This window comes from Micromys minutus, assembly GCF_963924665.1.
Source record: "Micromys minutus genome assembly, chromosome: 3".
NCBI classification, from domain to species: domain Eukaryota; kingdom Metazoa; phylum Chordata; class Mammalia; order Rodentia; family Muridae; genus Micromys; species Micromys minutus.
In genome coordinates this window covers 67,715,549-67,734,854 of record NC_137972.1, presented here as the reverse complement: position 1 = coordinate 67,734,854, position 19,306 = coordinate 67,715,549, and the positions used below count along the sequence as shown (strand labels likewise).

At 42.3% G+C, this 19,306-nt stretch overlaps 1 protein-coding gene across 1 annotated transcript in view; it reads right to left on the bottom strand.

Annotated features, from left to right (window-relative positions):
- Positions 1 to 1,774: 1,774 nt before the first annotated feature.
- CHSY1 (chondroitin sulfate synthase 1) overlaps positions 1,775 to 19,306 on the bottom strand; it is a gene marked incomplete at its 5' end in the record, with an annotated part of 51,354 nt that continues 33,822 nt past the window's right edge. The window contains one exon of the mRNA XM_080913931.1: positions 1,775 to 3,393. Within this exon, the coding sequence (XP_080770057.1) occupies positions 1,804 to 3,393 (1,590 nt within the window). The 3' untranslated portion in view covers positions 1,775 to 1,803. The remainder of the gene's footprint in view (positions 3,394 to 19,306) is intronic.

Here is a 19,306-nt window from a genome sequence, read left to right as displayed (position 1 = left end):
GTGAGCATGAAGTCATTATGCTGGACTTAAGTGTCATCATACTGCAGATGCCTCCCTCAGGATGTAACTGTCACCTACAGAACCTTGCTAATAGCACCAGAGGTCACTTTGTGACTTCTGAATTCTATGGCAACGGATGTGCAAGTTTTTCTCTGGCTAGATTGATCCTAAAACCCCAAGCCGTTAGTGTTGGTGGTTTTACGTGGGATAATGTTTAATAGGTGATCCCTGGGCTGATGAAAGCGTATTTGTAGCCAGGAGCCAGGCAGGGGCCTGGGCCTGACCTGAAGGCCGCTGGCCTTTACACGGGAGTCAGCAGCTCCTCCTTGAGACGTCTGTTCCATGTCACTCCTGCAGCCACAGACGTGCTGACTCAGGAACTGTGAAGGCAGAAGTCTGTGCTTCACCGTTTCCCTCTGAATGTAATCAAGTCTTCAGCTGACACACAAATAACGAGACAAAACGGGTGTGCAAAGTACAATAGAAAAATACTGTCCACTGGTTTATTTGTTCGCATATGCAACAGGCTATTTACAAATGAGCAGATCTCCAATGATGTATATTAAAAATGGCAAACCTATCCACTGTTTGAGCTCTAGATGAAAACTAATTATTAAGGCACATTGGATCTGTGAGTTGAAAACAAACGCTCTGGTGTAACAGACTCATTTCACCTTTGTCCCCAAAACACATGAGCACCAAAATTATCAAAGAACACTTAATCTTTAGTAAGATGGGAATGTAAAAATTAAGGATGAGGAAAAGTTTTCAAAGGAAATCTTTGGAGATCAGTTTACTGCAAATAAAACATTCTAACCACACTCATGGTCCACATAAATACTAGTAACTGACAAGTACTCAAAATGGCAGGGATCTAAACAACGGGTATTAAATAAATTAAAGGTATTTCAGATAACAAGATAGAAAACCCAGTAATTAAAACACGAGGCAGTCATCTCCACCCACAACACAGGACAGAGGACAAAGCCCAGCTTCCCGCACATTTCCATTAGTGTTTGTCTGTTTGCGTGCATTCGTTACACTGCTAACAGCCATTCGTTGTCACCCTAGATAATACTGTGCCCTCGAGAGAGAAGGGCCAGGCAGAGGAGATGCCAAGTCCTTCCTGGACGTCGGTGCCAGGTCCGTTTAGGCCATGGGTGACAGTGGGGTCAGCTCGGCTGCTTTCCCCCGCTCCCCACTTGGAGGCACACCACTATCCTGTCTGCTATCCTGGCTCCTTACTTTGTGACTGGAACTCAAGATGGCTTTAGAAAACAAACAAACAAGAAAATAAACAAAAAAAAAAAAAAAAAAACTGTTGGAAAAAAAAGGGAAAAGGTAGAATTTGTGCAAAGGCAACAGGTTAACAGTCACAACAGAATATTTACCAAGACAGGTTAACAGTCTCAACAGAACATCGACCAGGAGTACAGTGTTCTTATCACGATGATAATACTTCTTAGGAATGTTCGAGTTTTCTGCTTTAGGACTACAGAGAAAGGGGAGCTGTCTAGGAAAGAAATGTAAAAACCAGAAACCAAAAGAATTCTTATATAGAGGTTTTGTTCGTCGGGCACGCTTCAAGTCAGGGTGAAGCCAGTGCTACATAATGTTCAGCAAGGTGTGTTCAAAGGCAAACATTGATCACATTTTTGTTCAAAAAGCTCAATCTTAAAGGAGTCCTGTGTAAGAAAACCACTTGGAAAATATATCCTTGTATGGACTTCAAAAACTGATTATACAAAAAATTTTTAAAAATAAATTAGGCAATTAAAAATGTCCTTCTCAGCGGGGCAGGAGTCAGGCTGTCCTGGCAGAGCCGTTGCTGCCACCTCTGCTGTAACTGGGGTCATTCTTTTCTAGCCACAGCTCAGCCAGCTGCTGCGTGGACCCAAATGTTGATGCTTTCGACCCCAAGCACATTTTATACTGTCTGGGATCCAGATTAGGGTCGCAGTAGACAGGGTGGTGGATGTGAACGACTCCAACCTCCTGGCTCCTGAATGTCTTCAACCCTGCCTGGACAACCTTGTTAAAGAGGTCCACGTCCTCCAGCCCCCAGCCTTGGATGGAGACATCAAAGCCACCTACTCTGACAAGATCTCCCTTATAAATACAGGTAATGCCAAACCCATAGTTTCTCCAGAAGCCGGTTTTCTGAGTAAAGGCAAAATGGTTGTCACTGGGAACCTTCCCACTATAAACAATCTTTGGATCATACTGGCTAAAGATGATTGGGAAATAAATCTGCTGCCCCAGCACTGTGTTGGCTCGGCACCTCTGTAGGAATTCCGCTGTAAACACCAGGTCCACATCACAGAAGAAGAGCAAAGACTCATTATTAAACTGGGAAGAGCCTACTTCTAGGGCCAGTGCTCTTGAAAACCCTCCCGACACAGGCAAAACCTGCATGTCAGCTTTTGGGTACTTGACCCGGTAATCGCGCACCAGTTCGACCTGCTTGGCCTTGTCGGGGTTAGAGTCGGAGTTGAAGAGCAGAATGACCAGCTTCACGTTCAGATTTGGGATGAGACACGTCTTCTCAAAGTTACCCATGAACCTCACAAACATGTCGAAGCGTCCAGACAAAGGGATCAGAATGTTTATCTTCTTTTCTTTGGGCTCTTTGTGCTCCATCCTGGATCCAGGAAGCTGGAAGGGAACGAGCTTCTTCAAGGAATTGGAGAGGAATGACAGGGACCCAGAGTCCTGGTTGATTCTGTCGGCCAGCTCCTGTGCATCCAGCTCCTCGTGCTCCACGAACTGGACCTTGCTGAAGGTCTGCTGCAGGTATGCGTGCCTCCTCACAGGGACTGTCATCTTCTTCCCCTTGTGCTTCTTGTACAGGAGCAGCAAGTCCAGAATGTACTCTGCCCCATACATGGGGTTCACACGTCTGTAGCCATACTGGATCTCCTTGAAGTCGATGATGCGGCCCCGGGTCTTGGCGTTGGCGTTGATCATCTCCATCACTTGCATGACGATGTCATCCAAGGCCTCCCTCTGTGCCGAGTCCATCCCTCTCCGGGGAGGCTGGCCATCAGTGGCCGAATATAAGTATTTCCCAGTCAGAAACTCCCACTCCAGGATCTCCTCTCGCTGGTGGGCTTGAAAGCGCATAAAGGAGGGTGGGATGCCCAGCTGCAGGTCTTCCTTGTGGATCTCTGTGTTGCTGTACTTGCTCATCAGGACGATTTCCCGGTGGAGCTGGATCGTGCGATGGCGCAGCTCAGCAATCTTACGGCTGAGCAGGTAACTGTGTAGCCTGTACTGGTAGGGTGGGTTTTTGTTGGGGTGTAAGGTGATCGCTCGGTGGATTTTACTGCTATGGAGATCTCTAATGTACCCTTTCTTGTTCTGTTCATAATTCTCATAAAAAAGCTGCTGCATCTGTGAAGGAAAGAAGAGAAACTGGTTTAGAATTGCATAACTGTCACTCCATCCTTACATCTCCTCTAACAGCTGCTAACCCTAAACACAAAATCTGAAACTGAAAAGCTTTTCTAGACAGTGACATCACACAGAAGGCCTAGACTCACTCAGTCAGTGGCAACCACGTGAGATCAGAACTTAATGGATAGGAATGGCTTAAGGTAACATCTCAACAAGACATTAGCCAATGAATGGCCCCAAGGGCTAAGGACCCAGCCCAAAATTATTAAGGCCTGCAGCCCTGGGTCTGTAGAGCAAAGCTCTGCAGCTGAAGTATTTTGCTGCTGTTCTGAATAACAACAAAAGCTTCTTATCACATACCTTTAAGCCCAGCACCTGGAAGGCAGGGGAAGATGGATCTCTGTAAGTTCAAAGTCAGCCTGGTCTACATAGTGAGTTCGGAGACATAATGCATACTGCCTGATCCCATTCCTTTCTAGCACATGGCTGGGCCTGAGGAGCAACTGGCAACGGGAAACGCAGACGTGTCCAGCTGCTAGGAAGAGATGACCTCCTCAACTTGGCAGCAGCTCCCTTACTGCTCACTTTCCAAATGCGGGGCAGCGCCACAGTGACAGACTCCAGAATTCAAAATGACGACTGGAATTTAGAAAATTTCTTTACAGGTGCTAAAACTCCTTATTTCATATTCATAGACACAGCGCCAAAGCAGGAAGCACTGACACACACTTGCTGCAATACATGCAGTACTGCCATTTCACCTACTTATCATTTTCAAACTCAAACAACAAATTGAGGAAATATCAAAATTATTGAAAGATGCTATCTCCAAGTATAAAAATACCCAAAGCGTTGATTTGGCTTTCTAAATTAAATGTGACCAGTCGGAAGCATGTGCAGCTCCTCTAACTGCCAGAGGATCTCAGCCCTCCCTCTGACAGAGCTTGCATGATTTGCCCTCTTTTCTTCTCAGATATCTCTATGAAAGGAAATCAAAGAGAATGAAAGTAATGAACTTACAACGTGAAGAAATGGGTCAAGAGAGGACGCTGTACCTAAGAGATGTCCTACTTCCTGAGGAAACAAGACCGAGTGAAGGAGGGCAGAGCAAAGCCTGCTGTGGGACACGGGAACACTCTGTATCAGTCAGGAACCATGAAGGCAGAGAGTAGAAGAGAAGCTGGAGACTCCAGAATCTACATGGAGACATTCCAAGCTGCTCTGTCATCTATGCGGGGGTGGTAGCACACTTTTGTTAAAAATGCACCAGGGAGTATCCACCAAGAACTGTAACTAAATTAGGATTGGCAGAAAACAGAAATAGATTTCAATACTAAATATGATGAACCTCACTTGCAATAATACTTACTTCTGAAAGTAATTGATTATCTACAGACTATTTTGCCTCTTGTCTGTAGTCACTTCTTGATTCTAAATCATGTAACTTCAGCTTACTATCGCTAAAAATTAACTGAGGGCTGAAGAGAGAGCAGTCATTATAGGCCAAGCTCACAACCAAAACCATAAAAAAGTAACTGAGCGCCTACGGAGGAGTAAGGTATGAGGCTGACAGTGGAGTATAATGAGCCTCGAACTGCAGTAGGATCCCACTCCTCAATTAGCCCTGCCATCTAGCACAAACCCCCATTCATCATCCCTCAGAGAGCCTGATTCTTTCTTAGTCACTAAAATAGTCTCATAATCCAGAGGTCACCAACAAAAGTGTTAACCAGAATACTGGATCACTACAGAGGAAAGCTAGCGATTTACTTAAAAAAGTAGTGTGTTTGTGTGTGTGTGTGTGTGTGTGTGTGTGTGTGTGTTCTATCTATATATACCCCCACATGCCAGAGGTACTGGATCTCATTTTACATGACTGTGAGCCACTATGCAGTTGCTGGGAATTGAACTCAGGATATCTGGAAGAGCAGCCAGTGCTCTTAGCCACTGATCATCTCTCCAGCCCCAGGATTCGCTCTTTAAAAAGAGGACCGTCAGCTAAGGACTACCGGGAGGCTAGAAATAGACTCCACTGGGATAGACAGAAAAACAATGCAGCAAATAAAGGAAAAACTACAACTTAAGTCCATCCTGAGAAGTTTAATACAGAAAGGGAGAGCAGAGAAATTACCTTGAAAGTAAACTTAGATAAAAGGGGAACAGTGTTCAAGATAATGAAGAATCTTCCAAGAAACCTGGGATAATGACACAATCACTCAAGAGAGATAACATGGAGATGGACTCAGAATTCCAGGACCAGAATTCATCTGGTCAGGCCCTAAGCACTTGGTATAAGGAATGCAAGTTTAGGATGCCAAGGACAAAACAACTAAAAACATCAAGAGGGATCTGGTGAGGTGGCCAATGTGAAATACGTGCCAGGTGAGCCTGATGACCCGAGTCTGACCTCTGGATCCCATGTCAAGGCAGGAGAGAACCAACTCCATAAAACTGTCTTCTGACGTCCACAAGAGTATTACACCACACTGCCCCTCCCCCAGAGTTTAAGAACTTTTTTAATCCAAATATGAGAAGACATACATGTTCAAATAATCAGAAACTAGAATGATAGTGGATGTAGATACTACTACTAGAACAATGTTTTCAAAATCAGGAAAAGTGAAAATCATCCTCAATGAACATTTTCGTTCCCAGCTAAACTATCCACCAGGAAAGGATAAAGAAAAAAAATTGTCAGATAATGCAGGTTCATATTTATCTCGAAACTTTCTTTTCCTAGAATATTTTGAAGAATATGCCTCTCTAACATGAGAGAAGACAGTAACACTTAATCCAAAAAACAAAGGGGCCCAATCCAGCATGACTAGGCAAGGGAGTCTTGGGTACTAGAAGGTTCTGACATTTATTGACTTCATCTCCAGAGCCCAAGCTAGAGTCTGCCATGTTTTAAGATGTTTAATATATATCCAACAAATTAAACCTTTAAGTATCTCAAGATATTGAGAAGTTGTTGAATGATTACAATGTTAAATTACTGATAAAGGCTAATGTGATACATTAAATATGGCAAATAGTGTATACAAATAAGGTTGGACTCCTCTAACCACGATATATTTTCAAACCTAAGAGCATAAGCACTTAAAAAAAAAAAAAAAAAAAACCATGTCCTTCTAGACTGTCTTTATTGTAGTACTTACAATTCTTAACATAATTTGATTTTATTCTATCTGGACAATATCCTACATGTGGGAAGGTGGATGCCAACAGACACCTTCTTTGCAGTACATTCCCATGAGTGCCTGGTTTTCTCTGTATGGCCAATTATTTCTTACAGACTTGCAAGGATAACACATTTCTAAAGTGTCTTAAAGGCTATATTTTGCCATACTTTCTCAGTTTCTAGAGTTTAGATAGGATTTATTTAGTACCTAGTAATGATAGCAATATGGGGAAAGTATTCACTAACGGGCTGTGGAAACTTTAAAATGGTGAGAAAATTTTAAAGTTGCTGTAGGATCCTGCTAAATAAACTTCAAAAGTTTGACTGGAAATATTGTGTTGTATCTATCTTTAGTACAAGTAAGTTCATTACAAGATAAAAATAAGTGGGGTTGTGGAGAAAGTGATCAGCAGCAACAACAATGACAATGACAACAGTCTACACTCACAGTGGTTAGTAACCCCTGTGCTGGAGGAGGGATTTCTTCTGTATTTTTATTGCAATTGTGAGCAAACAAAACTTTTACACAAAAAAAGTATCCATCCATACACTGAGGGAAACATAAGATACTTCTAGAATAATCTTAAGTTTCAGGAAGTTCCTTGATTTCTGAAAGGCTGACAGAGATGAAATAAACAGGGAGCAGATGCACCACGTGAGGGCATGGGCCTCCTAACTGTCTAACAGCTATGCCAAGATCTGCCTGCATGGGCTTGGCTGGCACACTCAGTCAATCAGCCTACCAAACAGCTGCCTGAAGCCTGTACAGAGCCTCTTCCAGGATGGGTTGGGTTGAGAGGTAGGCAACACACACACACGTTCCTTCTAATTCTCAGAGTGTGAGATTGGGAAGGGGCCATCAAATGTTTGTCAAACTTAACAAAGAAAAAATTTAGAGGTATGTTACCTTCAAAATGAACAATAGAGGGCTCTGAGGCGAGATCTTGCATAAACACAAGGGCTGGAGTGTAGATCGCCAACAATCAGTATGCAGGAGGCAGAGCTAAGGACTCTAGAGCAAGCTGGCTAGCAAGGCCAGTCCAGACAGTAGCCAATTCGGTGAGCCCTTACTTAAGTGCAAAAGGTGGCTCCAGCAGCGGCATCTCCCTGCTCGAAGCTATCTCAGAACCCTGTGCCATTCGGCTGCAAACCAGAGGAGTGAGTCCAAGGTCATGTGATTCCCAGGAACTCCCAGTACAGCTGGGAACAGCCATCAACTACCCACATCTAATCTTCCCTAACAAATGCCTGTTAGAGTTTTCATTAGCAAGTATCCCATGTCCTCTGCAACAAATGCCAACATGCTCACTAGGCCCTTGTTCTTCCTGTGAGCTGTTTACATTGCTGCGCCTCATTAAATACAGTACACCAGTATGCTATCTCTGTTCCAGATGGACACTTTCGTGTCTGGATTAGAGTTCCACTATGCAAAACTTTCTTATTCTTTTGTTCTAAAAAAATGGTTTCAAAACAATACTAATTTAACAATAATAACTTAAATAGCCACTCCCACACTTTAGATATTTAAATCAATATTCTTACATGGCAGCAACTCCAGATAATTCATACCTCAAAGTTAAACTTTGAAAGCAGGCATATGTTAACAACTGTCAGACCTCCAGCACACACAGAGCTGTTTCAGGCTCTTGGGACATACGGTTGTCCTACATATCCCTCTTAGTTCTCCCCTAATTAGTTTTGTGTCAGTGTTGCCAATTTTCATGCAATTAAATTCAAGGAGTATGTAGTTTTGCATTTTAAAGACTTCATTCATAAAACCAAATTTTTCATGAGAATTAAACTGGGCTTGTAATGGTAAAATATTCAACTATGTTTCTGAGCCTAACTGGTTAATTCCAATTCTGAAATCTGACTATTTAGCAGAGTGGCCATTTCAAAGTCACTGAGAATTGAGCTTGGCAAAGTCAAGCACAGGCTGCTGGAGGACTCAGTCTTTTGTGCAATGAAGCAGGCAAAGCACTGGACTGTGAAACAAAAGGTTCTGTGAGTAGCGGTCCCTGGGTTTAAGCAATCACATGATACCATTGAGATAACCCTACAGTCAGAAAACTTCACAGAGCCCCATCTGTTAGTCACCCGAGCTCTCAAACATCATCCCTTTTATTAATTTTTATATTGGCCGTGTAGACACTGCTGGGCTCACCTGGGCTCACCTAGCATGTTAGAATGCAGTACATTGCTCACATTCATCCTCCAGTACCCTTCTCTCCTCACCGGGTCCCATGGGTACTCTTCCTTCCCCGAGAGGAAACTACACCCTTCTGGCTTCATGTCAGACTCCTTGTCAGAGGAAATGCATTTGCCATTCTCTTCCCTGCCCCACCATTACTATTAACTACCAATCATGGCCATGCTGTGTAGAATGAATTATGTACAGAACTATCCTCTAATGAAAAGTCCTATGCAGATGTGGCATCCAGTGTTTACCCTCTTCTTCCTCTACTTAAGTCTAGGAAAGTGTCAGTATGCCAAAGACAGACTTTGGGTCTCTGAACTCCTTCATCTGTTCCTTTTCACCAGCATGGTCACACTACATCTCTTCGCCTTGTCTCTTTAACTGGCATACTGGAATAAATGCCTGAATAGCTTGTGGGAACTGCAAGAGCCCCAGCTTTTACCTCAAAAACCCCCTTTCCAATTTCATGCACTAAAAGCAGAACTATCAGTAAAAGCTTACATCATTTGATGAGTGTCTCTACCCTTCATAGGTGGGTACAGGTGGGGGCACATAGAGTTTAAATAATGTTTCCATCTGGGCTGACAATGCTTGCCCTAGGAGCCATTTACTATGTAACAAAACTTCAACAACAAGCATGAAAACCCCTCTTTTGAGCTCTTAGTCAGGGCTGTCCAAAAGACTCCCCTCAAATAAGCTAATACGCTGCCCTGGATTGTACCCAGAGATGTAAGCTAAGACCAGATTGCTCAAGATACCATGTGCTTTGGATATGGGATCTGGAGGTATTAGAGGGCACCATGCAAGCTTCTAAGGGAGGAAAGAAACCAACAGTCACATCCAGTTATGAGTCTATAAATTAAAATAATGAACAGCGAGGCAGTTTACTGTAGTAGTAACTAACAGTTCTCTGATTAGATTTCAGGCACACTCAACAAGTGGGGAATCATGTTTGGTACTGGAAACCTAACTACGTACCTAAGGCTAGTGAAGTTATGGCTCTTGGAAGAAAACTTATAGCTACCATTTTACTAAACCAGAATAATCCCTGACTACATTCTAAATATTCGTCCTGATAGCCACAGGTAAGTGTCGTCCCCACCACTCGTTATGGAAATCCCTCTTTACAACAGATAGAAACCATCACAGAAAAACAAAACCAGTCCAAATGACGACAGCTGTGCAGCCCAACTGATATATCGACAGCACTGGTCCTGCACCTACAGCTCAGTCAGATGGAAATAGTCTAAGAGTCGGAGGAACAGGAAGCTTACTGAGACTGCATTTCATAGCAATGTCAGAAGTTACACGCATGAAGTCTCATCATCATGGATGCATAAATAAGAACAGTACCAACACACATGATGATATGCCAGGGCAAATCACACGAGGGTTCAGCCCTACATGAAAACTACAAGCAACTAAAAAATGTAGAGAGGGAGAAATAATCTATTCCAGATAAAGGCCTTCAAATTGGTTATCCAATACCAACTCTGAAATCACATGTGTACAAGTAACATCATATGGACTAAATAGGTTGTGCTTGTATATTTAGGTGTATAAGTGAGAATGTGTGGGAAGGGTTGGTAGAAGAAAGGGAAGGAGAAAATGGCATAATTATATCTGAACTTCAAATATATGACTCTCTCTCTCTCTCTTTCTCTCTCTCTCTCTCTCTCTCTTTCTCTCTCTCTCTCTCTCTCTCTCTCTCTCTCTCTCTCTCTCTCTCTGTGTGTGTGTGTGTGTGTGTGTGTGTGTGTGTGTGTGTGTGTGTGTATTAAGAAACAAAAGATGCAGGCAACCAACAAAGGGCAAACAAGAGGGCCACACACAAAGGAAAAGAGAATTTCAACAAATACGCTGGAACTAGCTTTTCACATGCACAAAACAACTGAAAGAAAGCAAATGGGTAACTTAAGTTTTATTAACAATCCATGGACTGTGCCTTGTGTTTCTAACCAAAAGGAAGAAACCGCAAAAGTTAATTTACAGTAAGCCCATCTCTCAATTAATTACGTATGTTGATTTTGTTCATCTTCTTTGTACACACACATTTTAAGTGGGTATTTCACCTGAGAGACAGTATCATTATCCAGTTTGAGTTCTACCTTCCAGATTAGTTACATGGCCAAAACAACTATCTAGCTACCCACTTTTGGCCTTATATCCCTGTCTACACTTGGTACTGTGGACTGAGATGAAGCTGCACCAAGCACAGTGAAGTCTGACGCCCCAGCCAATGCCCCAGCCCCTCACTGCAATGGAAGCACTGACATCCTGGCTATCTCCAGGTCCCTGCACATCCCACTTTCTAACCCTACCTCTATCCCGACATTCAATTAAATCCCAGTCTCCACTCTGTGTGCATGTGTGCGGTGGGGAGAGGAACACTGAGAGCTATGAGGGGTGGAAGGATAAACAGGAGCAGTTAAAAGCCACCACTTCATTGCTATACACTTCTGAAAGAGTCTTATAGACTTCTGTCCCAGGGTTTGCTTCTGAACAGATTTCATAAGCTGTATCTCATAAACTGTCTTCTAAATTGTCGTTACACAAACAAAATGAGACCCCGTGAGTGAAAGGCGGGTTTTAAGACAAGGTTACTCTGTATGTGAACACCTCCATGTGCTTGTGTCTCACATGTATGCCTGGTGTCAACGGCAAAAGAGCCACATCCAGCCCTGGAATGTGGCCCTATAAGCAGTATTTCTATGTCTACAGCTATAAACCACATGATTCTTAGCATGCAAGTACAGAACGTTACCTCATATGATTTTTAGCATGCACATGTAAAAAGTCACATTATATAATTCTAAGCATGCATGTGTAGAAAGTTGTATCACATGTGATTTTTAGCATGCATGTGTAGGATGTTACATCACATATGATTCTTAGCAGGCATGTGCAGGAAGTTATATGACATATGATTCTTAGCAGTCATGCGCAAGAAGTTATATCACATGTGATTCTTAGCATGCATGTGTAGGATGTTACATTACATATGATTCTTAGCATGCACGCATAGAAAGTTACATCACTTACAATACTATTTTAAAATTCCTTAAGATCATTTCAGAGATGGTGAGATAGCTTAGTGGGTAAAATGCTTGCTGTGAGTCTGAACTCCAGAACTCACGTGATGCAAGAGAGAACTGACTCCTGCACATTGTCTTCTGACCTCCGTAAGTGTGTGTGACACGCACACAAAGGGAAGCGCTAACACACATGAAGTAAAAATAAATAAATCTTTAATGTTTAATAAGTACTTACCAATATTGAAACAGGAAAACCAACTACACTTCGGAACCTATCAGTGTTTAGTTACGACATTCTACTTCTGATCACCTTAATTTCCCTAATCAAACAATAACTAACCTCGAGGGCAGGGCTGGCTAAATAAAAAGCTACACTAGAACCATGAGTTACAAAGCAGTGAAAAAGTCACAGAAGAGAGAAAGCATAGAGATTGCTGGCAAAGAATCAGTCAAACACCAGAGCAGTCTTTCTCATGGAAAATGGTGGCAGAGGCAGGGTAAGAGCACAGAGAACAGTTCCATTTTCATGGCATCTTAATTTCATTAGTCAGAATCAATTATGTATAACTATAACAAGTAGAACTAAGTGGTGACTCACATCTCTAATCACAACAGTTAGCATGGTTAGGCATATCACGACCATGTGCTTGAAGCTAGCTTGGGTTACACACTGAATTCCAGGCCAACTCGAGCTACAGAGACCTTGCTTCAAAAAAAAAAAAGATATGATAGAGATGAGTAAGTAAAAAATAAAGTAGATGTAAATACAAAGCAAGCATTTTTAAAATAGGCTATTCATGAACACTGTGGGAATAACTTACATTTGAAGGTGGAATGGCTTGGCTCATGGGAAATGGCTCTATTGGGAGGTGCAGCCTCACTGGAGGAGGTGTAGCTTTGTTAGAGGAAGTGTGTCACTGTGGAGGTGGGGCTTGGAAATATCTTAGCCTTAAGCTCTGCCCAGTGTGAAAGAGAGCCTCTTCCTGGCTTCCTTCAGATAAAGGCATAAAAAAACCTGGTTTCTCCAGTACCAGGCCTGCCTATATGCTGCCACTCTTCCTGCCACGATGATGATGGATTGAACCTCTGAAACTGTAATCCAGCTCCAGTGAAATGTTTGCCTTTCTAAGAGTTGCCTTGGTCACGGTGTCTGCTCACAGCAGTAAACCCTGACTAAAAAGGAAAATGTATCTTTCTGAGCCTCCTCACACTCATTTTCTCATGTCCCATTAATGGTCAGGTATCAAATAGTGCTATGCTCATGTAAAATGGGGAGATATAATAAGGCCTTGGAAAAAGAAAAACAGGCCAAACTCAAATAAGTATATGGAAAGAAATAATCAAAATTACAGCAGAAATTAATGAAAAAGAAAAAACAATTTAAAAAAAAATCAAAGAAACAGAGTTGGTCTTTGAAAAGATACACAGGATTAGTAAACTGGCAACCAAACTAAGAGAGGGAAGATCCATATTAATCAAATTAGAAGAAGAAACAGAGACCTAATAAAAGATATTAAAGAAACTCAGAAATGCATTAGGATACATCTTTAAAAACTTACATTCCAGCAAACTGGAAAAAACTTTTTTCAAAAAAGGAGGAATTTATAGACCTTAGAAAAAAGCAAATCTAGGATGTTAGACCTCTTCAATGAACTAAAGAAAGAAACCAAGGAAGACACTAGAAGATGGGAAGGTCTCCCACACTCATGAACCAAAAAAAAAAAAAAAAAAAAAAAAAAAAAAAAAAATTATATTTTAATAGATTTTTTAAAAATTGCATATCTGTGTGCAGCATATGAGGGTGGTACCCACAGGGGTAAGCAATGGTCAATTCATGCTTACCAACAGAAACCAGAAAAACCTTGAGAGGCAAAAAGCAAATATTGACTCCAGAAATACCAAAACTAACCAGAATTACTGTTTAGAAATAACCACTATTAGTACTTTAAGATCCAATTAATGACAAAATAAGTGATCAAAGCCATACCACCAAGTGAGGAACAGCAGCACTCTACACCAAGATCCATGACAAGGAGCTGTGCCACAGTGAGCTGAACAAGCAGGAGAGCCGTGATCCAAACGTGAACACATGCCTTAAGTTCTCTCCAAGTGTCCTCGTCACACACACTGGGTGTATGCAACCCTACCAGCTAACAGTGAGCGCAGGTAACTTCCTTAGATGAAAACGCACAAAGCATATTTAGCTTTAGTTGTTTCTTTGATTTATCTAAGTGCGTACCTATATAAATACTCTGAAGCTAATTTTTATGTTGATTCTTCCCAAAAAAGTGTGCAAGTTGGCAAGATCTAACTGCAGGACCCATTTAAATGCCTTCTTTCTTTTGAGATCAGGGTGCTGTGATTAACAATAAAGCACTTCCAACCCTTCCAAATACAGGCTTCACCACAAATGCATCCCCAAACTCCTGTTACAAGGGAAAGCTGAAGCCACAGGACAGAAATTTAAAGGGAGACGCCCTGTGCGGAGCATCCCATCTGGACTGATGCACTGGCTTATACTCTGAGAGAATTCCTAAGATATCACATCTGTTATTACAGTCAGAATGACTTTCCGGAACAGAAAAATTTACATCAAATATATAAGAATAACCCCAAATTATGTCATTTATAGAATGTCAAATTATAAATTTATGTTAAATTGTAACACACAAAACCAAAACTACATACAGAATATATTTAATGACCAGCTGCCAACAGCCAACCTGCTGGAATGGAAATGCTAGAAGTCTGTTCCAAAAGTAAGAGCTTTTAAACCTGAAAGCCAGTTAAACTGCACTGTTCAACTGTGCTAAGCACCTGACCTTGGTACACTGCCATAAATCGTGAGATCTAAGTGATCTGCCTTTGCAACCTAGGGAACAAAACTCCAATCTACAAAAGAGAGCACAGGCTGCTTAAAATATTTGCAGACTGTGACCTCTTGGTCTGTCCTCCAAGCAAGACTTTATGTTCAGTGAGGTGTCCCAACTCTTCCCCCAGTGGAGTAGAAATGACATGTCTCCTACCTCTGAACCCCTGGGTCCTGTTCCTCTCCTGGGCCAGAGTCTCAGCACAGCGACCTTGGCACCCATTCCCAACAAGGGAACATGGCAGGAGAGAGCTGAGAACCCAGACCACACCCCCACGTCCTGGGAAACAGCCTTGCCAACCAGAAATCCTTGGGGACCCAGCCTGTATTCAATATAGCAATTCCCTATTTCTACTGCATTTCTTGGATGCATCTTATAGTGGTCTGCCCCTTCTTTCGTAATGCCATATTGACCATTATTTAAGCAACACTTCAGAATAACATCTCATAAAAAACGCACGATTACAGGCCTATCACATATTTCTGTAACTGCATGTCAGTCCCAGGTTTCCTATTATTTACATTGTTCCCATCTGGGGAAGGTAGTGGAGCTCTGGGGAACTGAGGACCTCAATAAGGAGACTGCCACTAGGTAACCATAGGCTGTTTCAACATCATGTACACACGAAGCAGGGTCGGCCTGTGTCCACAGCCCAAGGCTCACGAACTGAGTCCCTGTGGAGCTTGCAGAGACTTCTTTTGTCCTCTCTGCCCCAGCTTTAGCTTCTTCTGAAACTAGTTGAGTATTCTTTTGTACAGAAGCCTAGAAAAATTTGATCATCCAAACCATGTAAATTCCTGGCAAAAATTGAGTTCTATAAAGAAAATGATGAAAGAGGAAGGGTAGAGAGGTATGGGCAAACACGCGGAGCATATATACTTGCACAAACATATCCTTATGTGACCCCATGGAATTAAAAAAAAAAAAAAGTAATGAGGCTAGTAGTGAGACAAACAGTCACATGTGCCTCTGTGCCCCCCCACAGCCCCGCCCCATGAACATGAAGGTGCTCTGGCAAGAAGAGTCATCTCAACCCTATGGATTAGGGTGAAGTTTGAGAATAGAGTAAGGAGGTGCATAAACTGTACATGGTGGTGCTCATTTGAAGTCACGGGTAGTTAGCTATGTAAGGGCTAAGGCAGGAAGACCAGGTGAGCCTGGAGTTCAGGGCCAGCCTAGACAGCACAGCAAACGCTGATGCTCTGTTCCCCAAGAGGGTAACTAAGAACAGGTGGGCGGCTGGGGGGTAGCCCTAGCATATGTCCTCAGTGTCCTTGGTGGCCAATCTGATTCACTTGATGGGTAGACATGAGGTTCCTTTTCCAGCAGGCCACTGAGGAGGTGGAGCAGAGCAGGCAGAAGAGCTCAGTCTTAGCAAAGGCTGTGGCTGCAGCTGAGTCATCTGGTACAGAGATGACAGGAGGCTGGCAGAGCTGAGAGGAAGAAATGCAGGCAGGTGTTCCTGGAAGCTTTGGGAGCACTGGGTGAGAGGGGCTTCCTCGGGTCCTGTTGTAACTTTAACCTATGTAACCATAAAGAAGCCAGGTGAACCAGACACAAAAGGAAAAACAAAGCACTGTGTCACCAGCCACCTTTCCGGAACTGTAACCAAGCAGTTTGGTAAGTTCCTTCTATGTCCTCCTACAAGTAGAATTTGGAGCAACATCAAGCCAAAGCAAGCCAGCCAGGGAAGGATTCAATATACATCCCATAGCTGAGAAGGTCAGCCCTGAGACTTCTGACATACTCCAGCTACTTTCAGTCTGAGCTCATGCAACTGAACAGCTCACCATGAGCTCTGGGAACCCCAGAAGGTGCCAGTGACATGTTCACACTGCCCAGCATGCCAGGGAGGAAGTGGCAAAGTATGTAAGGTAATGGGTGTGAGACTGTCCTGGGGTGATCACTGTCCTGGGGGGGCTGACACAGATCTAAGCTGACCACTAGCAGCACACATCAGTGTAGAAGAGAGACAGGACTCCAAGTTTAGGAATTTTTTATTTTAAAATGGTAGATCTAAAAGACTAGTTTGTAGGTACTTTTAATAAGGCAAGACCCTAGCTAAAAAGCCACACAAAAAAGTTTGAATAATTTAAAATTTAATATTATTTAAAATAAAATTTAAAAGTACTATTAAAAACTAAGCAAGAAAAAATATTAATTAAGATAAATTACATTGGGTAGCTTTAAAAACAAAATAAAAACCTATCACAAACCAGCTATAAAGGTATATAATTTTGGGCAAATACATACTATTGTCTTTGGGCTTTAAAAAGAATAGAGTCCATATATTTTTTCATTTAAGTTAATTTCTAAATGAATATACAAAACAGTAGATATATATCAAGGTGTTTTGATATATACATCGTACAATATAATCAGGTTCAATGTTTACAATTAGGTTAAATGTATCTTGTCAAACACATCATTTTTATGTAAGAATATTCAGCCTTTTGTTCAGCCTTTTAGATTCCTCACTCCTACATTCATTTATACTACTAAAGTATCACTGGTTTCTGGGATAAAAACTACTAGCATTCTCCTCAGCCCTTCTTTATTACTATTAGGAAGTACTTCAGCTGGACACTTATCAAAGCACTATGAATTCACAAGCTTGAAGGCTGAAAGTCTAATGGCACACTATCTTGGGAGAGGACCCCTGCCTGCCCATATCATGGCAGAGGGTTGGACAACAGCAGGAGTGACCCTCAAAGCTGGGAAGGAGGTCAGCCCAGGGACTTCCCAGTAAACCTCTACTTCTCCAAGTTCTTTTCACCTCTCAGCATCACTGGCCCTGTGGAACAAACCACTGATTTCGATGTGTGACACATTAAACTTCAGAAAGTACTTATTTGAAAACTTTAAATGTAACAATAAGAGTCAATAACAGCTTCTGAAGTGAATGAAACAAGAGAACAACCACAGATCAATTCTATTCTGAACTATTTTTAAGTAGAATGTGCTAGCTTCCAGAAGGCACAGCCCCTGAAATAGGGGAGAAGGGCTTATCCAATGACAGAGCAAGCACCCAGATTGCACTCAGTATTCCAACCCAACCCTGACAGGATATGTGCCTAATCCCTTTGGGCCACCTGATGTCAGTTGAGGCTACATCACTGTACATTGTCACACATGATAAGAGATACACTGCTCAACTTTGACATAATCCCTTCACAAGTTAATAAGACACTCAAGCTAATTCCAAGAAAGTAAATAATTATCAATGAATGATAAAATTCCATGACAGTGAGAAAAGAAACTATACCTCAGGGTCTCAAAGTATGCAAGATTAATAATCACAGAGAAAGTCACAATACAGTGGAGAACCCTGGCAAGTGCTCCATTATTACTACTACACAGACAGAAATGCAATCATGCATTCCTTTTGTAATGTTCTGAGAATAGAACATCATTCAACTTGGGGCAACAAAACCCAAATTTAGGAGCATTCTATAAATACGTTTCCAAAACCTTTGGGGGATGAGAGTAGAGACAGGTAGAAACAAGGTCTTGCTGGTTGCATTGGAAAGTTATGGCTTCTTTGATGGTGTTTTACTAAAGCAGACACAGGTGGAAGGATGTTTTGCTAAAGCACACAAGCAAAGGACACACAGTGTTAAGAAGGACCCAACAGATGGTGGGCAACACTGGATGGTATTGGTACGCTTTACCATTGCTGTCATGACCTCATAGAAAGAAATGCACCGAAAAACTTCTGGTGGTGTTCTGGCAGTTTCTAGAGCCAATTGGCAGTGATGTCAGCCTTGCTGATGCAGACTGACATGGTGAGGCAAGGCCTGTGTGAGGACATGTGATGTTTGCAGGGAGCATAAACAGGACTCAATGGACACTGATGGAGGCCTTGCATAGCTAGCTTTGCAATGCATCAATGGTTTCGAGTCTTTGCTGATCTTCGCTTCATTGAGAGAGGCAGGCAGAGAACTTCTGGCATTCCTGCTGCTCCTGGCTGCTCCTGCTGACTTCTGCCAATTTGGTGGAGGCCTAGATGTTTCTACTGGGTTGTGCTTCTGCCATCCTGACTACTGAACTGGACTGACGGTGTTTGCAAATAATCCAACTGCCATTGCTGATTTATGGGAACTGAACTGCTGAGATCTTGACAACACAGACTGAATTTGCTCCAAAGAACTATTTCTAAACAGGTCCACACCCCTCTGTATCCTGATAACCTTTCTTTTCCACTACCTCTGGTGGGTAGTGAGCTAGAAGAGAGGTTAAAACATTAAAAACCCTTATTAAAAGTAGGTTTTGAAAAAAATCAAAGCCTATACTAGTTAACCCAGGCTGGCCTGGAACTTGTGTTGTTTCTGCCTGAGACCCCTAAGTGCTAGAATTCTAGGTAAGCAGGTACCACCACACTCGGCCTCACCTATAACTTAACATAAAGGTAAGACAGCAAGTACAAGGCCCAGACCTAGGACACTTACAAGACAGACCAACAAAACACTTCATAGAATCCTGGACTCTAATCCTGAGAAGCCTTTATGTTTGTCTATCTGCTTTAGCTGTTACTGGGATAACTGATGAGATGGGAATACGGTCTCTGGGTGAAAGAATAGAACAATGTCAATGGCCCAATCTTGTTAGTGTACTATGTTTATACCAC